Below are 19,205 nucleotides of genomic sequence, written 5' to 3'. Positions count from 1 at the left end.
TAACTCTTCCAGTCCCTACTGCTTCTACACTCCCCTACGTAGAACCACGCACTTCTGCGTGCATGCCAGCCCCCCCCCCCCAGGTGCCACTACCACCCACCTTTCTGCTCTGCTGCCACCACCCAGCACTTACCACCATCAAGAGGGGCTGCAATAAAAGCTTCCTGAGGAACAAATGCTTGTGGTCTCCTGGGCACAGGCAGCCATTGCCGGCAGATCCCATGTGCTCCCTGGTTCTGCAATGGTTGTTGAGGGCATTAGGACATAGTGTGCCAGTGGACGTGTGTGGACCCGTTGGGGATGGGCATTCATCATCTTTTGTGACCCCTGAACCGTTCCTGTTTTGACAGCTGATATCATCTCTATTTCTTTCTGTTCCTGTTTATTCTTTTTTCTACATAACTTTAAAAATAGCATCTATTTTTTCCCAATAACGGAAATAATGTTCTAATTTAGAAAATGTAGAAATGTAGGTAAACACAAAATCACTACCACCACTACCCAGAGTTAACCACTGTGAATGTCTACAAACAGTTATCAGCCTAACGCAGGGTACACAGCTGTATTGAGAACCCCCTCTCCCGGTAACCCCTGCTTTCCAAAATGTCCTGAAGTTCAAGAGAGTTCCCTGAGCTTGAGGTGGTGGCCCAGAGGTGGAAGGGACACTGAGTTTCCCAGAAGCGGTACTGAGGTCTGAGCTGGGTTTCCTTGGGCTGTGCAGAGGAGTCGCAAGAGTAACTGAAACGGGGTTGGATGGAGCAGGACCCTGCTTGGAGCCGAAGCTTCCTCGGAAAAGAAAACTTGAGGTCTGAACGCTCTTCCTTCCACCCAGCCCCACCCTGGCAGCTCTCCACTTTGATAAGCTCCCCTGATGGGCAGGGGAGAGCCTGATACTGTGAACTGACTCTGGTCATGAGCCTAAGGGCAAACAAGCACAAAACCATGCCAGCCTCTCCCAGACTCCCAGAGTCCAAGGAAGCTGAGAGCAGAGCTGTGTGGGCTGTATTGTGTTGTTCTGGGCAGGAGCTGAGAAAGAACACAGGTATGAAAGAACAAGAGAACCCCTGATTAGGGTTTAGTTGGTTGCAAGGAAAATAGCTTGTCCCAGTAGCCAAGGGTGAGCCTAATCCCAGACAGAATATAATGAAAGATAGAGTTTGCATTTCTGAACACTTGTGCCCTGTTATCCACTAGAAGTTTTTACATAACTTATTTCATACTCTCTTCAGGAAGGTAGGACTACTTTTTATAGCCGAGACTTGAGAGGTTTGGAAAGCAGGCAGCTGCTTCCAACCCTGCCTTGTCTTTGTTCAAAGTCCATGCTGGTGGCCTCCCCATCCTGATTCTCCTGAAGAGGCTGCCTGTCCGCCCTAGTCCTTTCTCCGTCCGGAGCTGGAGACAGGGGAGGAGCCTGGGTGAGAGCCCCCAGGAGCCACTGGGCCTGAACCATAGAGACCCAGGCCGAGTTGGCAGCAGCACAGACCACAGCCAACTGGTGACAGAAGAGGACTGGATAGAAGGGCCCAGGGGACTGGAATCACAGCTTCCTTTGACATTGCTGTACCTAGTCATAAAAAGCCTGAGGCCTGGAACCGCCACTCTATCCACAGGCTTGGCTGCATGCACTCATGATAGCGCCACCCTGTGGCAGAGCCGAACCAATAATTTGTCTGAAAGCAGCCCCAGACTCCCATCTCCGTTCTGCAAGGGGTACCGAGTTGAGTAGACAAGGAGCACGGGTAGGAAAATGTGAGGACTTTCAGGAATCTTTTCTTCCATGGAGAAGCCTCCAGCCCCCTAGTTCGCATCAATAAAGGCCTGATAGGGGAGCCCTCTGCCTTTGTATGAACTTCATCTTGTGCATAAAACTTGCGCACCCTCACGGCCTTCGGAATCATCTGTAACCTGGAAACAAATGAAAGGTGAACTACAACAGACTTGTGGACATGTGCCCCTTGTTATGTGCAGTCAATTCGATTCTGATTCAAAGGGATCTAAATGACAAAATAGAACTATCTTATAGGGTTTCCTAGGTTTTACTCTGCATAAAGACGACGGTAGAAGAATCAATACATTTGAGTTATGGTTGTTGTTAAGTACCTTGGAGTCATAGTGACCCTGCACAGGGTTTCCGAGGCTGTAAATCTTTACGGGAGCAGAAAGCTTCATCTTTCTCCCGGAACGGCTAGTAGTTTCGAACCGCCGACCTTGAGGTTAGCAGCCCGATTCATAACCACTACGCTACTAGAGTTCCTAAATTATGAAATTGGAGGAGAATATTAAAAGTACCATGGACTGCCAAAAGAACAAACAAATGTCTTGAAAGATGATGTGGGGAGATGACAGGGAGCAGGGGTGGCCACTGCCTTCATGTGTGGGAGCAATCAGGGCTATAAATTCTCTCCCTCACCCACCCCACCCCTGCTGAGCTATCCTCCCACATCATGGCTAATCCGGGCCTCCATCTCAGCCCTTCTTCCCCTTTTGTCTGGGTAGATTCCAAGTCCCAGACTGGGCTGGGCACAGAGACCTGGGTGGAGGTCTCATCAGCACCAAGGAGGGGCGGGGCGGAGGGAGAGGAGGCCCACGGCTTCCCCTTTGCTTGCAAACAGGGACCTCTCAATGTTGGTGAAAACCCCAGGATATTTCGTCACTTCAGCTAGCCAGTTGATAGTGAGTGCTTGTCCAGTCTGCCTGCATTCTGCGCGGACACTCAGGCAGGGGTAAGACAACTCTGAAGACGTCTTCCCTCAGGCCCAAACAGGAGCAGCCATGGGGTCCCATAACCTGAGCTTTCCTACTCCCCCCCTTCCCTTTCTTTCTCTCTTTCCCACACTTTCTCCCTCCACCTTGACACAAGAAGAGACCTGCTCCCCAGTTTCTTCCCCCACATTGTCTGCCGTCCTGGCTCCTATTCTGAGCATGGAGTTTGTCCTCGGTCTGGTGGGGAACAGCTTGGCATTCATCATCTTCTGCTTTCACACGCGGCCCTGGACGTCCAACACCGTGTTGCTGGTCTGCCTAGTCATCGCTGACTTTTTCCTGATCATCAACCTGCCCCTTCGCGTGGATTACTATTTGTTCCAAGAGACATGGCGCTTTGGGGTCATTGCCTGTCAAATCAACCTCTTTATGATATCTGCCAACCGCACGGCCAGCGTCGTCTTCCTCACAGCCATCGCGGTGAACCGCTACCTGAAGGTCGTGCGTCCCCATCATGTTCTGAGCCAGGCCTCCGTGGGGGCGACTGCCTGGGTGGCTGGGGGACTCTGGGTGGGCATCCTGCTCCTCAATGTGCACATGCTCCTAGACACGAGTTCCAGCAAGACTTGCCTTAGCTACCAGCTGGGCACTAACTCCTCAGCCTCACACCGCTGGCACGAGGTCCTGTTAATGCTGGAGTTCTTCCTGACGCTGGCACTCATCCTCTTCGCGATCGTGAGCATCTGGAAGACCATTCAGCAACGCGGCCTGAGTGGGCAGGCGGGCCCACGGAGAGCCATGCACGTGCTGGCCATGGTGGTGGTGGTCTACACCATCTGCTTCCTGCCCTGCATCCTCCTTGGCATTGTAACCGTAGCGGCCTTTGAATTGCGTGCCTGCCATACCTTCAACACCTGCTCACAGCTCTTCCATGGCTCCCTGGCCTTCACCTACCTCAACAGTGCCCTGGACCCTGTGCTCTACTGCTTCTCCAGCCCCAACTTTCTCCGCCAGGTCCGTGCCCTACTGGGATTCACCAACAGCTGGCAGGGCTCCTCCAGTGAGGACAACTGCGTGCTTCCCTCCCGGCGCATGGAAGCTCCCAGGAAGGTGGAGGTCACAATGAAGGTGAAGGATTTGACGTCTGCTGCTGGGGCACAGTGACAAGGTCACTCCCTGGACTATGGCCAGCAGAGTGAGCTTTGACCAACCAGACATGGAGCATCTACTGAGATGGAGCCAGACAGAAGCCGGGGCCGGAACATCCATCCCTCCTAGCTGGGGAAGATAGAGGGGCTGGGATTGGTTCTTGTCTCCAGTACAGGGTCTGACAAAGGGAAACAAATCCCCTCTCCCTAATTCCCTTTGGAGTTTAGTCCACTTATTCCAGCCCTCTCACATCAGGACAGGGATGTTCACCCACATGGTAAAGCCCCCCACAGGAATGGAGACCAAAACAGGCAGGGAAAGGGTCTTGGTGTCTTGCTGAGGGGTCAGCGAGTCTAAGTTGTCATTCCCAGGAATTGGAAGGAGTATGATGCCAGGAGAGGCAAGGAGCTGTGAGAATTCATCAAAGGCCTGCACAGCTGCTCGGTCTTGGGGGCTAGAGCATAATTACTGCAGAGATCTTGCTTTAGAAATTGGACATCTGTATTCTGTGTTGATTTCTCATTTGTCCTAATAAACATCCTTTTCAAAGTGCAAGCCTGTCTCGGCTCTTTTAAGGAAAAGCAAATCAGTGTCTTTTGGTTCAGCAGACTCCAGGTGAGTACTGTGTGGGGGAGGGGACTTCTGGGAACAGCAACCTCCCCCCTCCTGGGCACGTCCTTCCACAGAGCCCTTGGGAAGCTCTGGAGTGCCCTCAAGACAGAACTGCTTTCCTATCTACATCTCTGAGGTACACCCTGCTTATCTCAGGCCCTGGCTCTGTCATCCCCAAGTTCCTTCCCAAGGTTCCAGGAGAAGACCTGGGGATCTTCAGCCTGGGAGGGTATCTCCTCCATTCAATCAGGCTCCTGGTTTGGCTTGACTCCCTCCATGGTCTCCACCAGTTGAGGTGGCTAAAGTGGTGGTGTTCCACTAGAATAAACCCCACTTAGGAGCCACCAGAGTCGGGTCACAGCCCCTCCCCAGCATCAGAGCAATCTTATCCACCTCAACCCCTCCCCATTCTCTCAGTATGCCCATGGTCAGTGTCTGAGACCACAGGGCTGACCCATTTCCTAGCCTGGGTCCCCCATACACAAGGTGTGTATCTGGCATGTATCTATTGTGGGGAAGGTAGGGTAGGGGTGGGTTGACCTTACTGTCCACAGAAGTTATTTTTTGACTGATAATTCCGTGAATGACAAATCCCTAAACAATTCCGTGCAGACTCATTTGCTACTGTAATCTTCTACCCCAACTCTGGGAGAATATTGTTGTTTTAAGTGCCATGGAGTCAGTTCCAAATCATAGCAACCCCATATAGGGTTTCTGGGGAGTTTGAACCACTGACCTTGTGGTTAGCAGTCCAGTACATATCCTCCAGCACCATAATATAAGGGGACGAGGAGAGGGAAAGGAGGGAGAACAGGGGCATAGCTAGTGAGATATCATAAAGCCCCAAGCAGGCTATGTTTCTAGCCTGAGTCACCTCAGAAGAATAAAAACCCTCCTCAACCCTCGCTGCTTCCACCCCGGCAGAACCACTCCTGGAACTCTCCACATCTCCAGCCCTTCTGCTACCTGGGCCAGCCTACCCTCAGTCTGAGGCTTATGCTTTCCAAGAAGTCAGTTGCTTCTGTGAGAGGCCCAAACACTCCTGGGACTCAAAGGCTAAGGAGACTCCCTCCATGGGGACAGAGATGGAGGGGATCCCCCAGCCCCATGGAGCTCCTCGCTGGCACACACTAGCACTCACTGAACAGATGGTGCCATTCACATGTTTGTACCCACTTGGGTCCCAAGCAGGGTCCCTGGGTGGTGTCAGTGGTTAAGCACTAGGCTACTAAGTGCAAGGTTGGAAGTTCAAAATCTCCCCAAAGGCACTTTAGTAGAGAGACCTCTGAATAGGTACCTGCCAATTAACTTCTGAAATAGCACAGCCCTCAGTGGATGTGGAGCACAGCTCTACTCTGACACACAGGGAGTCACCATGAGATAGAATCAAGTCCACTGTAACTAGTTTTGGGGGTTCCAAGCAGCTCCACAGGCAAAGCAGACACCACACAGGTGCCAGCATTACCTCAGGCTTCTCATCCATGGAGCTAATGCTGGCATCAATGCCTCCATCAGCTCCACCCTTGCTTGACCTGATGGAAAAGAAATGACCAGATGTTCCCCATGGCTTATAATCAACTGCTTCCTTCCCCTATCAAGGGAGGGAGCAGAGACGTGCTCTGGAAGAGTCCCTGGTTAGATGTCAGTCACAGGTTCTGGCCCACATGCCTGCCTGTCCAGAATCTTCTTGCCCCTGGTCTTACAGTTGAGGACTGCTCCCTCCCTGATAAACTTGGCTCTCCATGCTTCCTGATACCTTCTCAAGACCGAGTCCAGCTGCCCTCACAGGCTGCTGCAAGATCCCACTCTCTGATCCTACCCTTGGCCCTATCGGGGGTGGATTACCCAATAAGGACATATGGTAAGCATAAACATACTTGTGCTTACTTAGAGACCTGTGGAGATCAATTTCATATTTTCCATTACATGTGGTGAAAGTGCTCACGACAGATTAATAAGTAAACACAAGTAAGTCTGTGACTACCTTGCTTACTGGGTATTCTGTCTCTGTCAAAGACGGTACACTTGAAAAGAGACTTTGATTCTGTAGGAAGGTGCTGTGGGGTTGGGAGATAAAGGAAGCAGCCGGATCGAGTAGCAGAAGCTTTGATGTGGTAAGCAAAAAAAAAGCACAACTGTTGACCACAGATTAGTAAGTAAGCACAAGTAAGCCTGTGCTCACCTTGCTTGTTGGGTAATCCCAACACTGAGCGCTGATACTCTCTCTGGACTTGGTTCTTCACCTTTGAAATGGGAACAGGGATCCTGGCCCTGTCCCAATTCTGAGGGCTGAAATGGAAATAACTTGGATGACAGAGTGCTTAATCAGGAAAATGGTCATTCTGTGGAGGAAGAGGAGAGGGAAGGAAGAAGAAAAGAGGAAGGGGAAGCGCGAGAGCAGGAGGGCAGAGGAGGCGAAAGCCAGCTGTGTTTAGAAGTAGTGCTTTCTACAGATGGAGTCTTGGGTGGTAGCAACTGTTTATGCGCTTGGCTGCTAACCAAAAGGTTGGCAATTTGAGTCTTCTCAAAGGTGTCTCGGAAGAAAGACCTGGTGATCTAATTGCAAAAACTCAGTCATGGAAAACCCTGTGTTCACTCTGACACACATGGATTCACCGTGAGTCAGAAATGACTCCACAGTAACTCGTTTTTTCTACAGTTGGGAGGGCAGTACCCATGGTGTTTTAAGGCAAGTTGGAGGCTGGGTGAGTAAAGACCCCATTTCTTACATTCTGGCTCAGCACAGCATTTGGTCCCTGGCATAGGCTATACCTACTCAGTATGAGTTTGGGGGTAGTACCTATCTTTTTTCTTTCCCCTCTTTTTCCTAATATAAACCCTGGTGCTGCAGGATACTACACTGGAACGCAAAGTTAGTTTGACCCTGAAGGTCAGCGGCTCAAATCCACCAGCCGCTCCTTGGAAACCCTATACAGGGTCAATATGAGTCAGAAACGGACTCAAAGACACATAACAACAACAACGCCCTGAAGGAATATCAAATGACATCCTTACTTTACTTCCAGAGACTCCTGAATAGGGTAACAAGTAGGCAGGGCTCGACTGAAGCACCGGTGGTCATTAATTCGTCCAGTGTTCCTGAGCAGCCACCCATTGCAGAAGCTACTACCTTGGCTTTGAGTCACCCCCAGACAAAACCCAGGAGAAACAGACCTGCAAAAGAGTCACATGCAACCCAGTGTTGCACAAACTACTTCAGGTGGCATTGTCCCCTAAAAGCACAGAGACTCAGAAGAACTAACTCTGCCTGGGGTAATTGGTGAATTAGGTCTTGGAGGATGAGTGAAACACGGGATGCATGCCTAGCTTAGGGAAGAGCATGAATAAAGGTAAAGAGCTTCAGGACTTGGTGCGCAGGGGAACGGTGAGTGGGTGAGGTAAGAGAGCAGGAAGATGAGGCACAGAGTTGGAAGAAGGCAGGAAAGGCAGGCTGGGGCCAGAATGTGAAGGGTCCTGATGCCAAGCCCAGAAGATTCAAAACAAGGTGTTTAAGAACTGGATTTAGATCATCAGTTTTACATTCTGATTTCACTCTGGCAAAAAATGTAGATGAAGGATCAGTGAGGGGAGGGGATGCGGGAGATGAGTTTGTTAGGAGACAGACTGTCTGTATTCCAAGCAAGGGCCTAAAATAAAAGCAGCAGTATAGATCAGCAAGGGTCAGAATGGAGAGGCGTTGCTGGGGTGAATGGGAATGAGAGACTTCCTGGGTGGTGGGTTGATAGTGATACATTGAGGATACAGGTGTTGGAACAGGTTTGGAAGATAAGATAAAAGTTCTTTCTGCTTTAGACAAGTTAGGGGACGCTAGAGAATCTCTAGGCAAATATGAGGGGATTTAAAAAATTCCTGGGAAAAGATCATAGAATTTCTCCATGAACTTTTTGAAGACCTCGTATATGTACAAAAGCACATTTAGCACTGAAGATAGGAGTTCAGAATCTTCCATTTATAAGTGAAGTTATGGGAACAGATAGAGTTCACCAGAGAGAGAGTGAATTAAGAACCGTCCTTTAAAGACCTTGCAAGTCAGGGGCCAGTTCCCATGAAAGGATCAGAAGAAGCCTTGTAGTAGGAAGAAAACCAGGAATGGAGCTAGAAAAAACAAGCATTAAATTAAAAATTTTTATAAATGTCAAGACAACCTCTTTGCCCAAGAGACTACCCATTAAAAACAAAAACAAGAAACTAGAAGAAAGCCATCCTTTATCGAGGTAAAAGCCAAATACAAAATACCCAGACAGGCTGCAAAGTACCCCATGCAAGACTAGACCTTTTTCAATAGGGCTTCCCAATCACTGCTGAAGGAGGTTGACCTGAAAACCTTAATGCCTGCCCAGCACTATCTAGTCAGCCTTCCTGATGGACACCGGAGTTTACACTATATCTGTCTGGCACTACTCAAAAAGGAGCTTTTCAGGAAAGGGTGGGTTGTCATTTGTCTAAAATATAATAATATGCAAAACATGTTCTATATTAGTCATGGATTCATACATTATGCATTAATTGTACAAAAGCACGCCTTGGGATGTTAAACACTAAATTAAAGTGAGCGCTAACCCCTGATGGAGGAAAATGGAAGGAAGTATACAGGTGGCTACCACTATATCTGAGCAGCTCTTTCTTTAAAAAAAAAATTAAAAACTCTGAAGCAAAAAGTATAAATGATATTGACATGTTATTTAGCATTGCCCTGCTAGAGAATTGAGGGGTCAGTGTTTTGAAAAAGAATACTAATATGATGATAATAGCTTCAAGTGCTCAAGAAAGCTTAAGAAGGATGACTATAAATAGTGTTGGATTTGGCAATTAGGAGGTCATTAGTGACTTTATTGACAGTAATTTCAATGAGTGGTTGAGGATAGAAGAGGAAAGCAAGCCACAGAGTACTAGAATGCATTGGGAAATTCATGAGACTTGAAGTAATGGAAACAACTCTACCCTTTTTCAGCAAGTTTGCCAGTAAAGAAAGGTAAGACAATAGCTTCAGGTGAAGTGAATAGGAGCTTGATTGCTCTGTTGATTGGATGGAGAGATTTAAATACCGGTAGGCAGAGACATGAAGATTTAGAAGGGAGACTATGAGGATGGAGCAGTAATAAACATGTTGTGCCTGGTCCTGTTTTAAGCATTTGACACATATTAATTGATGTCACCCTACGCAGTAAATGCTATTACTAACCCCATTTTACAGATGTGGATACGATACGGAGGACAATACCTAAAGGCCCAGAGGAGCTGGAGATGCCGGATCCATTGTATGAGTGGCAGGAAGCTTTGTCCTTGAGAGGTAGAATGTCACCTTCTTAAACTAGAAACATGGCACTGGTCTTGGGACAGAGGGAAAGAAAGCTAGAGACTATCAGGCTGACCTCTGGCCTGGTCAATTACCTCCTGAAGTCCCTCAGAGCTATGCAGAGCGGGTGGACCACCTGACATTGGTGGTGGTGGTGGGACTTGCATCTGAGCCACAGTAGCCAGTAAGGACAGCAAAAAACCAGGCATAATTTCCAGAAATTTATTGGAAACACGATACAAATTGATTAGTAGATGGCATCTACTGACAGACAGACAGTCCACACTTTAATGTCACGCTTTGAATTGATTACCCTGGGGAGACATTCAGCAGCACTGGTCTGAGCTGGTGTCTCTGGCAGGGAAAGCAGAGAGCGTGTGCTGGGGCTGGGGGCAGGGGGTGGACGGAAAACTGGGACATGACTTTCCTAAGGGGAATGGCGGTAAGCGGGGGAGGGGTGTTTCTAAATAGGTAAGTTCCCCCAAAAGAGAAGAGACAACTGTTCAGAATAAAAGCTTTCCCTTCCCAAAGCACTTTCAACTCTAATCAGAGTAAGACAATATACAAAACCCAAGGGGGCAGGTCCTCTTTCTGCCCTTTGGAGCCTCAGGACAGCAGGCTGTATGGTATAAACTCAGTTGGACACAGAGCAGACCAAAGCCATGCTGACTCTAGGCCTACCTGCCCTCAGAGGGGTTCCTCACTTCTCCCCTGCTCTGCTCTGAGCTGGGGTGAGGAATGATCCCTGTAGGTTGCCTGTGCATCCTGCTGGGTTTAACTAATCTGATGTATGTATGGGCAGGAATCTGGAGGGAGACAGAGATGAGGTAATCTCTGTGCCAGCTGTGATATTTCCAACAGTGACCATGTCTCCTCTGTGGCTCATTCCCACCAGATATGTCGTCCTGGGTTCTAGTAACACCCCCCGGAGTGGGGCTGGCTTCCTGCTGTTCCCCAATTCTGGGTTACCCCTTGCTTCCCTGGTTGGCCTCTCTGTTCTTCCATCACCGGTTACACAATTATCTGGATTAATATTGCTCGGTGTTAAACACTTAGGGTGGTTTCTTCTTTCCTGGTTAGACTGACTGATACAAAGAAACTGGGTTGTGGACAAGGCAGAATTGTGGGGGGTAAACTCAGAAGTCTGAGCATCCCCCTCCTGCCTGTATTTTGGACTACCTGTGGGAAATCAAGACTGAGTGGGCACTGACCCAGAGGAGAGGAAGGAAGATGTGCAGAGCTTATAGTCCCACCCAAGGAAACCAGCACCTCTCAGAGGACCCACATCTCTCCCTATGCACCCCAAATGCTCATGAACAATGGTGACCCACTACTGACACACAGAAAGGGGGTGGCTGGAAACCCTATTCAGCACCACCTGCTCAGAACAACAAAGGCAAGTAACAGTTCCTTGGCATCATTTTTCCATTCCCTGGCAGCCAGAATGTTGCGGTGGGGAGATGCTTTCCAGAAGTGAAGTGAGAGGATGAAATTGTAACCAGCATCATCTCTGTAGGAAGATGGGACTGCAGAACCAGAAGAAGGAAAAGCCTTCCTGATCCATGTGGTTCAGAGTGAGCTGGACTTTTCTCAGAACTAAATGTGACGTGTACCTGGCCAAGCCCCAGACTTTAACTCTCCTGCGCTGAGGCAGAAGGCATCTACCAACAGGCGGAGAATGAGCTGGCAGCAGAGTCCTGGGCAGCTAATTGTTTCAATAATTAGCAGTCACCATTTAATGGGGTTAGGAGAGGACACAGTGTCTGCAAAAATGGACTCAAACGTAGGAGTGCTTGTGAGGATGGCGCAGGACTGGCCAGCTTTGTTCTGTTGTACCCAGGGTCACTATGGGTTAGAACTGACTCAACAGCAGCTAACAGCAACACCAGGAGCTGAAAGGGCAAGGGAATCATTTCATCTCCTGTGTCTATGTGTGACAATAAACAGGCCCCAGAGGGAAAGCTTTCTGAATCCTTTCTTTTAGAGGAGAAACACAGCATGTGACACAGGTACCTCCTCTCCTGGCGTCTTTGCTCATGGAACAGCTCTGCTGAGTCCCACCTCAGGGGCCCAAGCCAAGAGCCCATATAGCTTCAAGAATTGGCAGTGGTGGGAATGGCCCTGGCCACCCCCTCAGAAACCCAAGATGAGAACTGCCTACTCAGAAGACAAAGCCATGATAACTGGAAAAGAGAAAGACTGCTCCACCTCCAAGCTTTTCCCTAAGCCACTACACATCACAGTCTCTCTGTTGAGCTGAGAGGACACAAATGTCTACAGTGTCATCGCCATTTCAGTGATAACTCTCTCTCCCTGAGAGTTAAATTCAACTGTAACCACCCTGTTCTGCTGCTCCTGGCTCTGTTTGGGTCACCTGATACCAGCCACTCCAGCTAACTACCAGCTGCAGACCCCCAAGACAGTGAGGCAGTCCGACTCCAGTTGTATTCTCAGTGCTGTGATCCTGTGCCCTGCAGCCTGACCCAGCATTGACGGTGTGTGTGTGTGTGACCAGACTCCTATCTGCTCAGGGCCTCATCAGACACTAAGTTATTCCTACCTCTTGCAGCTGTGTGCACAGAGCGGCAGAGCAGCCAGGGGTGATGTCAAGGGCTGGGGTCAGGGGCAGGCGGGGGAATCCCAGCCAGTGGACACAAGAGCAGATGGGTCTCTTGGGGTCCAGACACATATGAGCACAAAAGTATCTGAGCCAGAGGGGTGGGGGGCTTACTGTCATAGTCTCATACCTGCATACCCAGTTCCCTTGCCCCGCCCTTTTTGGCCAAACAGGTTCTAACAGCGTGAAGTAAAACCAGATGATGTGTGAGCCCATGGCAGGCCCCACCTGGCCACAGTTTCCAGCAAGCAGATTGGGCTGTAAGGGAGTGGGGCATTAAGCAACCATCTCATCACAGTGATATACGTACTTGGCAAAGTTCAAACACCTATTCTTGCTGGAGTTGTCTGGGACCAAGCAGAACTCTGGCCTCTACAGCAACAAAATACAGGTGAATAGAAAGGGTTTATAGACTTACCAACAACAATTTTCTTCTCTTTTGTCACAACCTCAGGATTTGACACCTTGGAGCAGTTGGGGGGAAGGAGATCAAAGGCAGGAGGCAGGGAGTACAGAACCAAACCTCCCCATTAAGACACAAACAGTGATGAAGCCTACTGAGGAAGAGCCAAGTGACAAGTGACGGGCAGAACACAGATAGGGGGCAAGATCATGAACGGCGTGGACACTGGCACATCTCTTAAGAAAAACCCATGTCCCTCCTGTACACAATTATACAGCTTCAAATAGGGCGTAGCTGACACATGCAGGGCAGCAGCGGCTCAGAGTGCTTGCTCACAGCCCACACTGCCCCGGGAGCTGCTGTTCCCGGAGGGAGGGTGGCATGTCCTGCTCTGACTGTGAGGGTCTCTGAGAGGAAAGCAAAGGGGCGTGGAGACGCAGCTTTTTGGAACGTGCAGCCTATAGTTTCTTCCCCTGACCCATCGAATCTCCTTGGGGTGCACGCGGAGGTCTCCCACAGAAAAGTACCAGGAATGGGGCTGCCTCCTTCCCAGGCACAGCTGTGTGCATCAGCAGGGCAGTGTAGCAAGTCTTGGATTATAGGATAGAACCTCGACAGCTCAGTCTGACACACAGCACGTGAGTTCTGAAAAAGGGAAGAAACAGGATTAAGGTTAAAAGAGTGACTCCACCATTTGTCAGTTTGTCTAAGTGTGGTAGCTTGCATGCTGCTGTGAGGCTAGAAGTTATGCCACCAGTTACCCACAGTGGGCACGTCTCAGCACAACTTCCAGACCAAGGACGACTAGAAACAAAGGCCTGGAAACCTACTCCAGAAAACTCTATGGACACAACAGAAAGTTATTCTATATAGCACTAGAAGATGAGTCATCCAGGTTGGAAGATACACCGTGGCTGCAGCCATCAACTGCTGCAAACCAGTAATCCTAAAGATGGCACAGAGCTGGGTGTTGTGTTGTTCTGTTGTACTTGAGGGTTGCCATGTGTTGAAACCTACTGAAAGGAAACTAACAACACATACCGAGAGAGGAGATAGGATCAGTATTCTGCAATATCACGTCCTTCAGGGAAAGAAGGTTGAGCATGATTCAAGCAAAAGCTCAGGATGCAACTAAAGTCTGGACCAAAGAGAAAGTTTAATTGAGGTCATGAAAATATATGAATGCTTTTGAAGTGTCTCAAAAGCTGAGGATGCAAAGGCATGTTTATTGCTCACTGGCAAGATGATACAGCATACTTTTGAGCAGACACCATGTAACTTCTCTGATTTGGCATTAAGGAACGCAGAACACAATGGGCTCTGAGAAGTCACAGTCTTGTCTGAAATCATCACAGTTACTCATCAGAGTGTGGGCACTCAGAGGCTCTGAACCTATTTTTTGGTAGAAGAGGAGTGGACCTCCCACTCCATTGCCACTCATCAGTGAGGAGTGCTCCTATGTCCCTCATCTCCACTCCTCCACTTCTGCAAAGACCTTCCACTCTCCTGCCCCAGAACTGGGCTTGTAGAGACTCTCAACAGAAATGAGTACAAGAAAAAATAGAAGTGGTCTGCAAATCATATCATCACTATCTTGTATTATTACTCAGTCGGTTGTGAAACATTTTACTCTTAGGAAGTAGCTAGGTGGGAAATGGGGATTGTTTGTTGGGAAGGGATAAGATGCACCAGAGAGCAACTTTGACATTCAGATTTGCTCGTCCACTCTCACCATGCAGGACACCCTGAAACTGGAAGAGGAAACCATGAGGCGTGCCTCCACCCATCTGGAGGAAGTTGGTCCTGCAGTATGAAGGATGTTGTTGTTGTTGTTAAATGCTGTCAAGTTATTTCTGATCCACAGTTGCCCTGTATAGGGTTTCCAAGGAGTGGCTGGTGAGCTTGAACCACTGACCTTGTGGCTCAAACTGACTTTGCAGTCCAGTGCGTTAACCCACAGCACCACACCAGGACCTTAGACACTGCCAAACCTTATGAATGACCATCAAGGTGGTCCACATTGCTAAAGGTGGTGGCGGCATCTTTTAAATTTCTAGTTAGAAAAAGAGTAACTGAAAGAATCCCGATATCTGCAAGTACGTGTTAAAGAGAATCTGAGATAAGTTCAGTTTAGTACAGGTCTCTGCCTTAGGACATTTCCGAGTTATGATGAGCTACACTTACCACTTCTGTTTTGTGGGTTTTTTAAAAACATGCTATAGTTACTCTGGTAGCATAGTGGTTATGAATCGGGCTGTGAACCATAAGGTCAGCGGTTCGAAACTACCAGCCGCTCCGCGGGAGAAAGATAAGGCTTTCTACTCCCGTAAAGATTTACACCCTTGGAAACCCTGTTACAGGGTCGCTATGGGTCAGAACCGACTCGATGGCACTTAACAACTTAACAACAACAATAGTTAGTAATGGAGTCCTGGTGTAGCGTTGTAGGATAAGCGCAGGACCATAAGGTCAGCGGTTCAAAGTCACCAGCAGCATCTCGGAAACCCTATACGGGGTTGCTATGAGTCAGAACCAGCTTGATGCATTTAATATCAACAACAACAATCATTCTCATATAATCACTCCCAGATGTTCAATGGCAAATAACAATGGACTTATTAAATATACTACTAATAAAAGGCAATGACTCAGCAAACCTTCACGCAACTCACAACGAAACATTTTTTTAAAAAGGCAATCAATAATAATGAAAACTTTTTTTAAAAAACAGGTGTTTGACTTACATCAGAAATTATTTACAACAGAACATCAAAATGGAATCCTATCATAAACTGGGGACTACCTGTAATCTAGCTAACCTTTGCTTTACCAAACCTAACGTAGGTTATATATGATTTAACCTTCACTAGAACCTTGTGATCTAGAAAGGTTAGGAGTTTGCTTAAGGTCTGTTGAGATGGCAGGATTTGAACCCAGATCTTCTTAATTCTGCCAAATTGTTCCTACTATTACCGGGTTACCAGCATCAGGACCATTCAACATCCGCAGTACGGATTCTGCTCAAATGGTGGCCCATGAGGCCACCAAAGAAACCACATATTCTTCGGTGTCTAAATTAAGGAGTGTGTGGCACTGAGGATTAATGTGCTGGTTGGTTTGAACAGCAAGGTGGGTTTGAACAGCAAGGTCAGCAGCTCAAGCTCACCAGTCATTCCTTGGAAACCGTATAGATGTTATCTATGGGTTGGAACTGACTCGACAGTACTTAACAACAACAGTGTGTTAATATGGATTCCTGGTGTGGCGCTGTAGGATCACCAGATTGCAAGCCACAAAGTCAGCAGTTCAAACATACCAGCTGCTCCTCAGAAACCTTATACAAGGTTGCTATGAGTTGGAACTGACTCGACAGCACTTAACAACAACATTGTGTTAATATGGAGTCCTGGTGTGGCGCTGTAGGATAAGCATTATACCACAAGGTCTGTTTGAACCACAAGGTCAGTGGTTCAAACTCAACAGCCGCTCCTCAGAAACCCTATATAGGGTCGCTATGAGTCGGAACAGTGCTTCACAACAACAACAATGTGTTAAAACCTCTCAGAAGCATCTGTCTCTCTTTTTATGGTTGGAGGCGTAGGGGGCTGTCATTCAGTGATTTATCCAAACCCTAATGAAATTAAACTATCTGACAGAAGAGCCATTTATAATTAACAACAACAACAGCTCCCTAAGTAACTGGCCTGTCATGTTAAATTGCACTTCCTATGACTTGACCTAAACTGACCTGCTCAAGTTTCAAAAGCCTTCTCCACAATGGCCATGGTTTTTAAGTTAAAATCTGTCTTGAAGAGTCCTAGTGCTGACCAAGAACTAGATGCAAGGGCCCCAGACCCAGAGACCCCAGCATGGGAGCACCAGCAGAAGGAAAATGTCTACGCCAATTCTCAGTCTTCTTACTAGACCATAACATCATTCAATAATTTTCCTTCCAGCAGATGATTTGTGGCATGATGGTTAAGCGCTAACTGAAAGATCAGGGCTTCAAACCTATCAGCCTCTCTGTGGGAGAAAAGACTTGGTGATCTGCTCTTGTAAAGATTAAAACCTGGGAAACCCTCTGAGCAGCTCTACTCTGTCCTACACGGTCTCTCTGAGACAGAATTGCCTACAGATGACACATAACAAAGATCATTTGTGTTATTATTCTCAAATACATTAACTTCCTTTTGTCACTTTGTACACATTAATCCTGACTCATGAAGAAGAATATTGAAAGTACCATGGATTGCCAAAAGAACAAACAAATCTGTGTTGAAAGAAGTACAATCAGAATGTTATTTAGAAGCCAGGATGGCAAGACTCTGTCTCTCTTACTTCAATCATATTACTTCAATCATATTATCAGGAGGGGCCAGTCCCTTAAAAAGGACATCATTTTTGGTAAAGTGGAGTGTCAGCAAAAAAGAGATTCATAACAAGACAGATTAGCACAGTGGCAGCAGCAATGGGCTCAAGCATGACAATGATTGTGAGGATGGTGCATAACAATGGACTGGGTCGTGTTTTGGTCTGTTAATCATGGGGTGGCTATAAGTCAGAATTGACCGAACAACAACAACCCTGATTCAAAGTCACCTTTTAATTTATTTGCAAAAATTTCCCAGTAGGTTTGACCACTCACTACTCAAAGTACTTGATGTTCATGAACTTTAAGAGATTCTGCACTCTAACTTACCAATGCCATGAAATCAACATGTCTAAGGCTTCCAGATGCTGGTTTTTAAGTTCCCTCTCTTCTGAAAACTGGAAGCTGCACCACCATGAGAATTTGAGAGGCTGGAAATCACACCAACAAGTGATAACAGACTATGCATTCAAGAAGCCAAGACTAAAGCCAGCAATGCAGAAAGCCAAGAATCCAGCTTGTTCAAATCATTCTCAAATGGCTCAAGAATTGACACCAGGTAACTCTGAAAGTACCAGGTGTGGCACTGTAGGACAAGCACTGGACTGTTAACCAAAAGATCGGGGGTTCAAACCCACTAGCTGCTGTCAGAAACCCTATAAGGGGTCACTGTGTGTCAGAACTGACTTGATGGTACTTAACACCAAAAACAACCACCTCTGTAAGTGGGAGAAAGAAGGAATGAAGCAAAGAATATTAGTTAAAGATTATTTGAGAAACAGCTGGCTCTCTAGAGGATATCCTAACTCACTAGTTCTAGGCAGTGCCTGCCTACCACCCCAGTAGAAGTCTGGATGCTTGTTCTCTAGATTAAACAGAGGGTCTCAGCACTAAGGAACAGCAAGTACCAGGAACAGTTGAGGGCACATTTAAAAAACAGAGGGATCAAGTAAACATGTGTGCCTACAAATGGTGAGACCCCCAGCCTCTTCCCACTGAGCTCCCAGAACACAGGTTCGTAAGTCTCTATCTACCCTCTGAGGAAGGATGGAAAAATCTTCTCTAGAGAAAGTGACCAGCCCATGAGAAAAGTCCTAAAGATACTAGTACACCAGTATGTGTATGATGCCATACACTGTGAAGAGTACTTCAGGTCCCTCCCATAGCATAGAAATTTCTATTTGATTTTAAATGTTATTAGACTATATATACTAAATAAAAGCCACCAAAAAAAAGAAGGAAAGAAAAGCCTCTTACAAAAAGTTAGAGGCTAAAACATATAATAAATAGAAAAAAGCAAATTAAAAGTAACAGAGACTATTCATGGACAAAATAACTTAAAAAGCAAAAGACACTATTATCGATAATCCTCAGAGAAGAAGAAGCATCTATCCAACACTAATAATATGCTATAAAAACAAAACAAACAAACAAATTAAACCAAGGAAGGAACCAAGGAAGTGGAAAAGAGCCTTCTTATAATGAGGAGTTCTGCTTCTTACAATGGTTGGTTTGTTTCTATTGGACTAACCCTCTAGTGATTGACAATGACAAATTCTGGACAAAATATTTTTTAAAAACAGACAAAAAAAACACCATGATGGTATTAGAGAGCAACCAAAACCAGGCAAAAACTGAAGAGGAGATGACCCTTGAAACTATGGAACAGATGAGGCAGAGTCCCACCACACCAGCTTTCCCTGGAGGACACTCCATGCAGGGCAAGAGGGGATATAGCTCGAGCAGCGTTGACATCTAATTGGACTCAAGAGACGCTGGTCAGAGTTAGAGGCTGTCAGAGCAGCTGGAAATTTAGAGGGAAGATCCTGCAAAGGAAGGAGACACAAAGGGAAAGCCTCCAAATGGACACACAAAGTCCCCTCAAACAACTGGCTGAATTCTGAGCTGCATATGTAGTGTAAGATGCCTAGGAGCCCAGTGGAAAATATTAACTGGAAGGCTAAAGGAACTGGGGAGAGACTAATGGCTGTCCAGTGATGGGAAGGCAGAATTGAGAATTCAGCTCTGCCAAGTT

The 19,205-nt window shown here is 47.3% G+C and overlaps 1 protein-coding gene across 1 annotated transcript; it reads left to right on the top strand.

The window, feature by feature from the left end:
• Positions 1-2,772: 2,772 nt before the first annotated feature.
• OXER1 (oxoeicosanoid (OXE) receptor 1) lies at positions 2,773-3,867 on the top strand. The gene has a single exon (XM_006839463.1). The coding sequence runs from the start codon at positions 2,773-2,775 to the stop codon at positions 3,865-3,867; it is 1,095 nt and encodes a 364-aa protein (XP_006839526.1).
• Positions 3,868-19,205: the final 15,338 nt, after the last annotated feature.

This window comes from Chrysochloris asiatica, unplaced genomic scaffold (assembly GCF_000296735.1).
Source record: "Chrysochloris asiatica unplaced genomic scaffold, ChrAsi1.0 scaffold00024, whole genome shotgun sequence".
NCBI classification, from domain to species: Eukaryota; Metazoa; Chordata; class Mammalia; order Afrosoricida; family Chrysochloridae; genus Chrysochloris; species Chrysochloris asiatica.
This window is presented reverse-complemented; position numbering and strand designations above follow the sequence as displayed.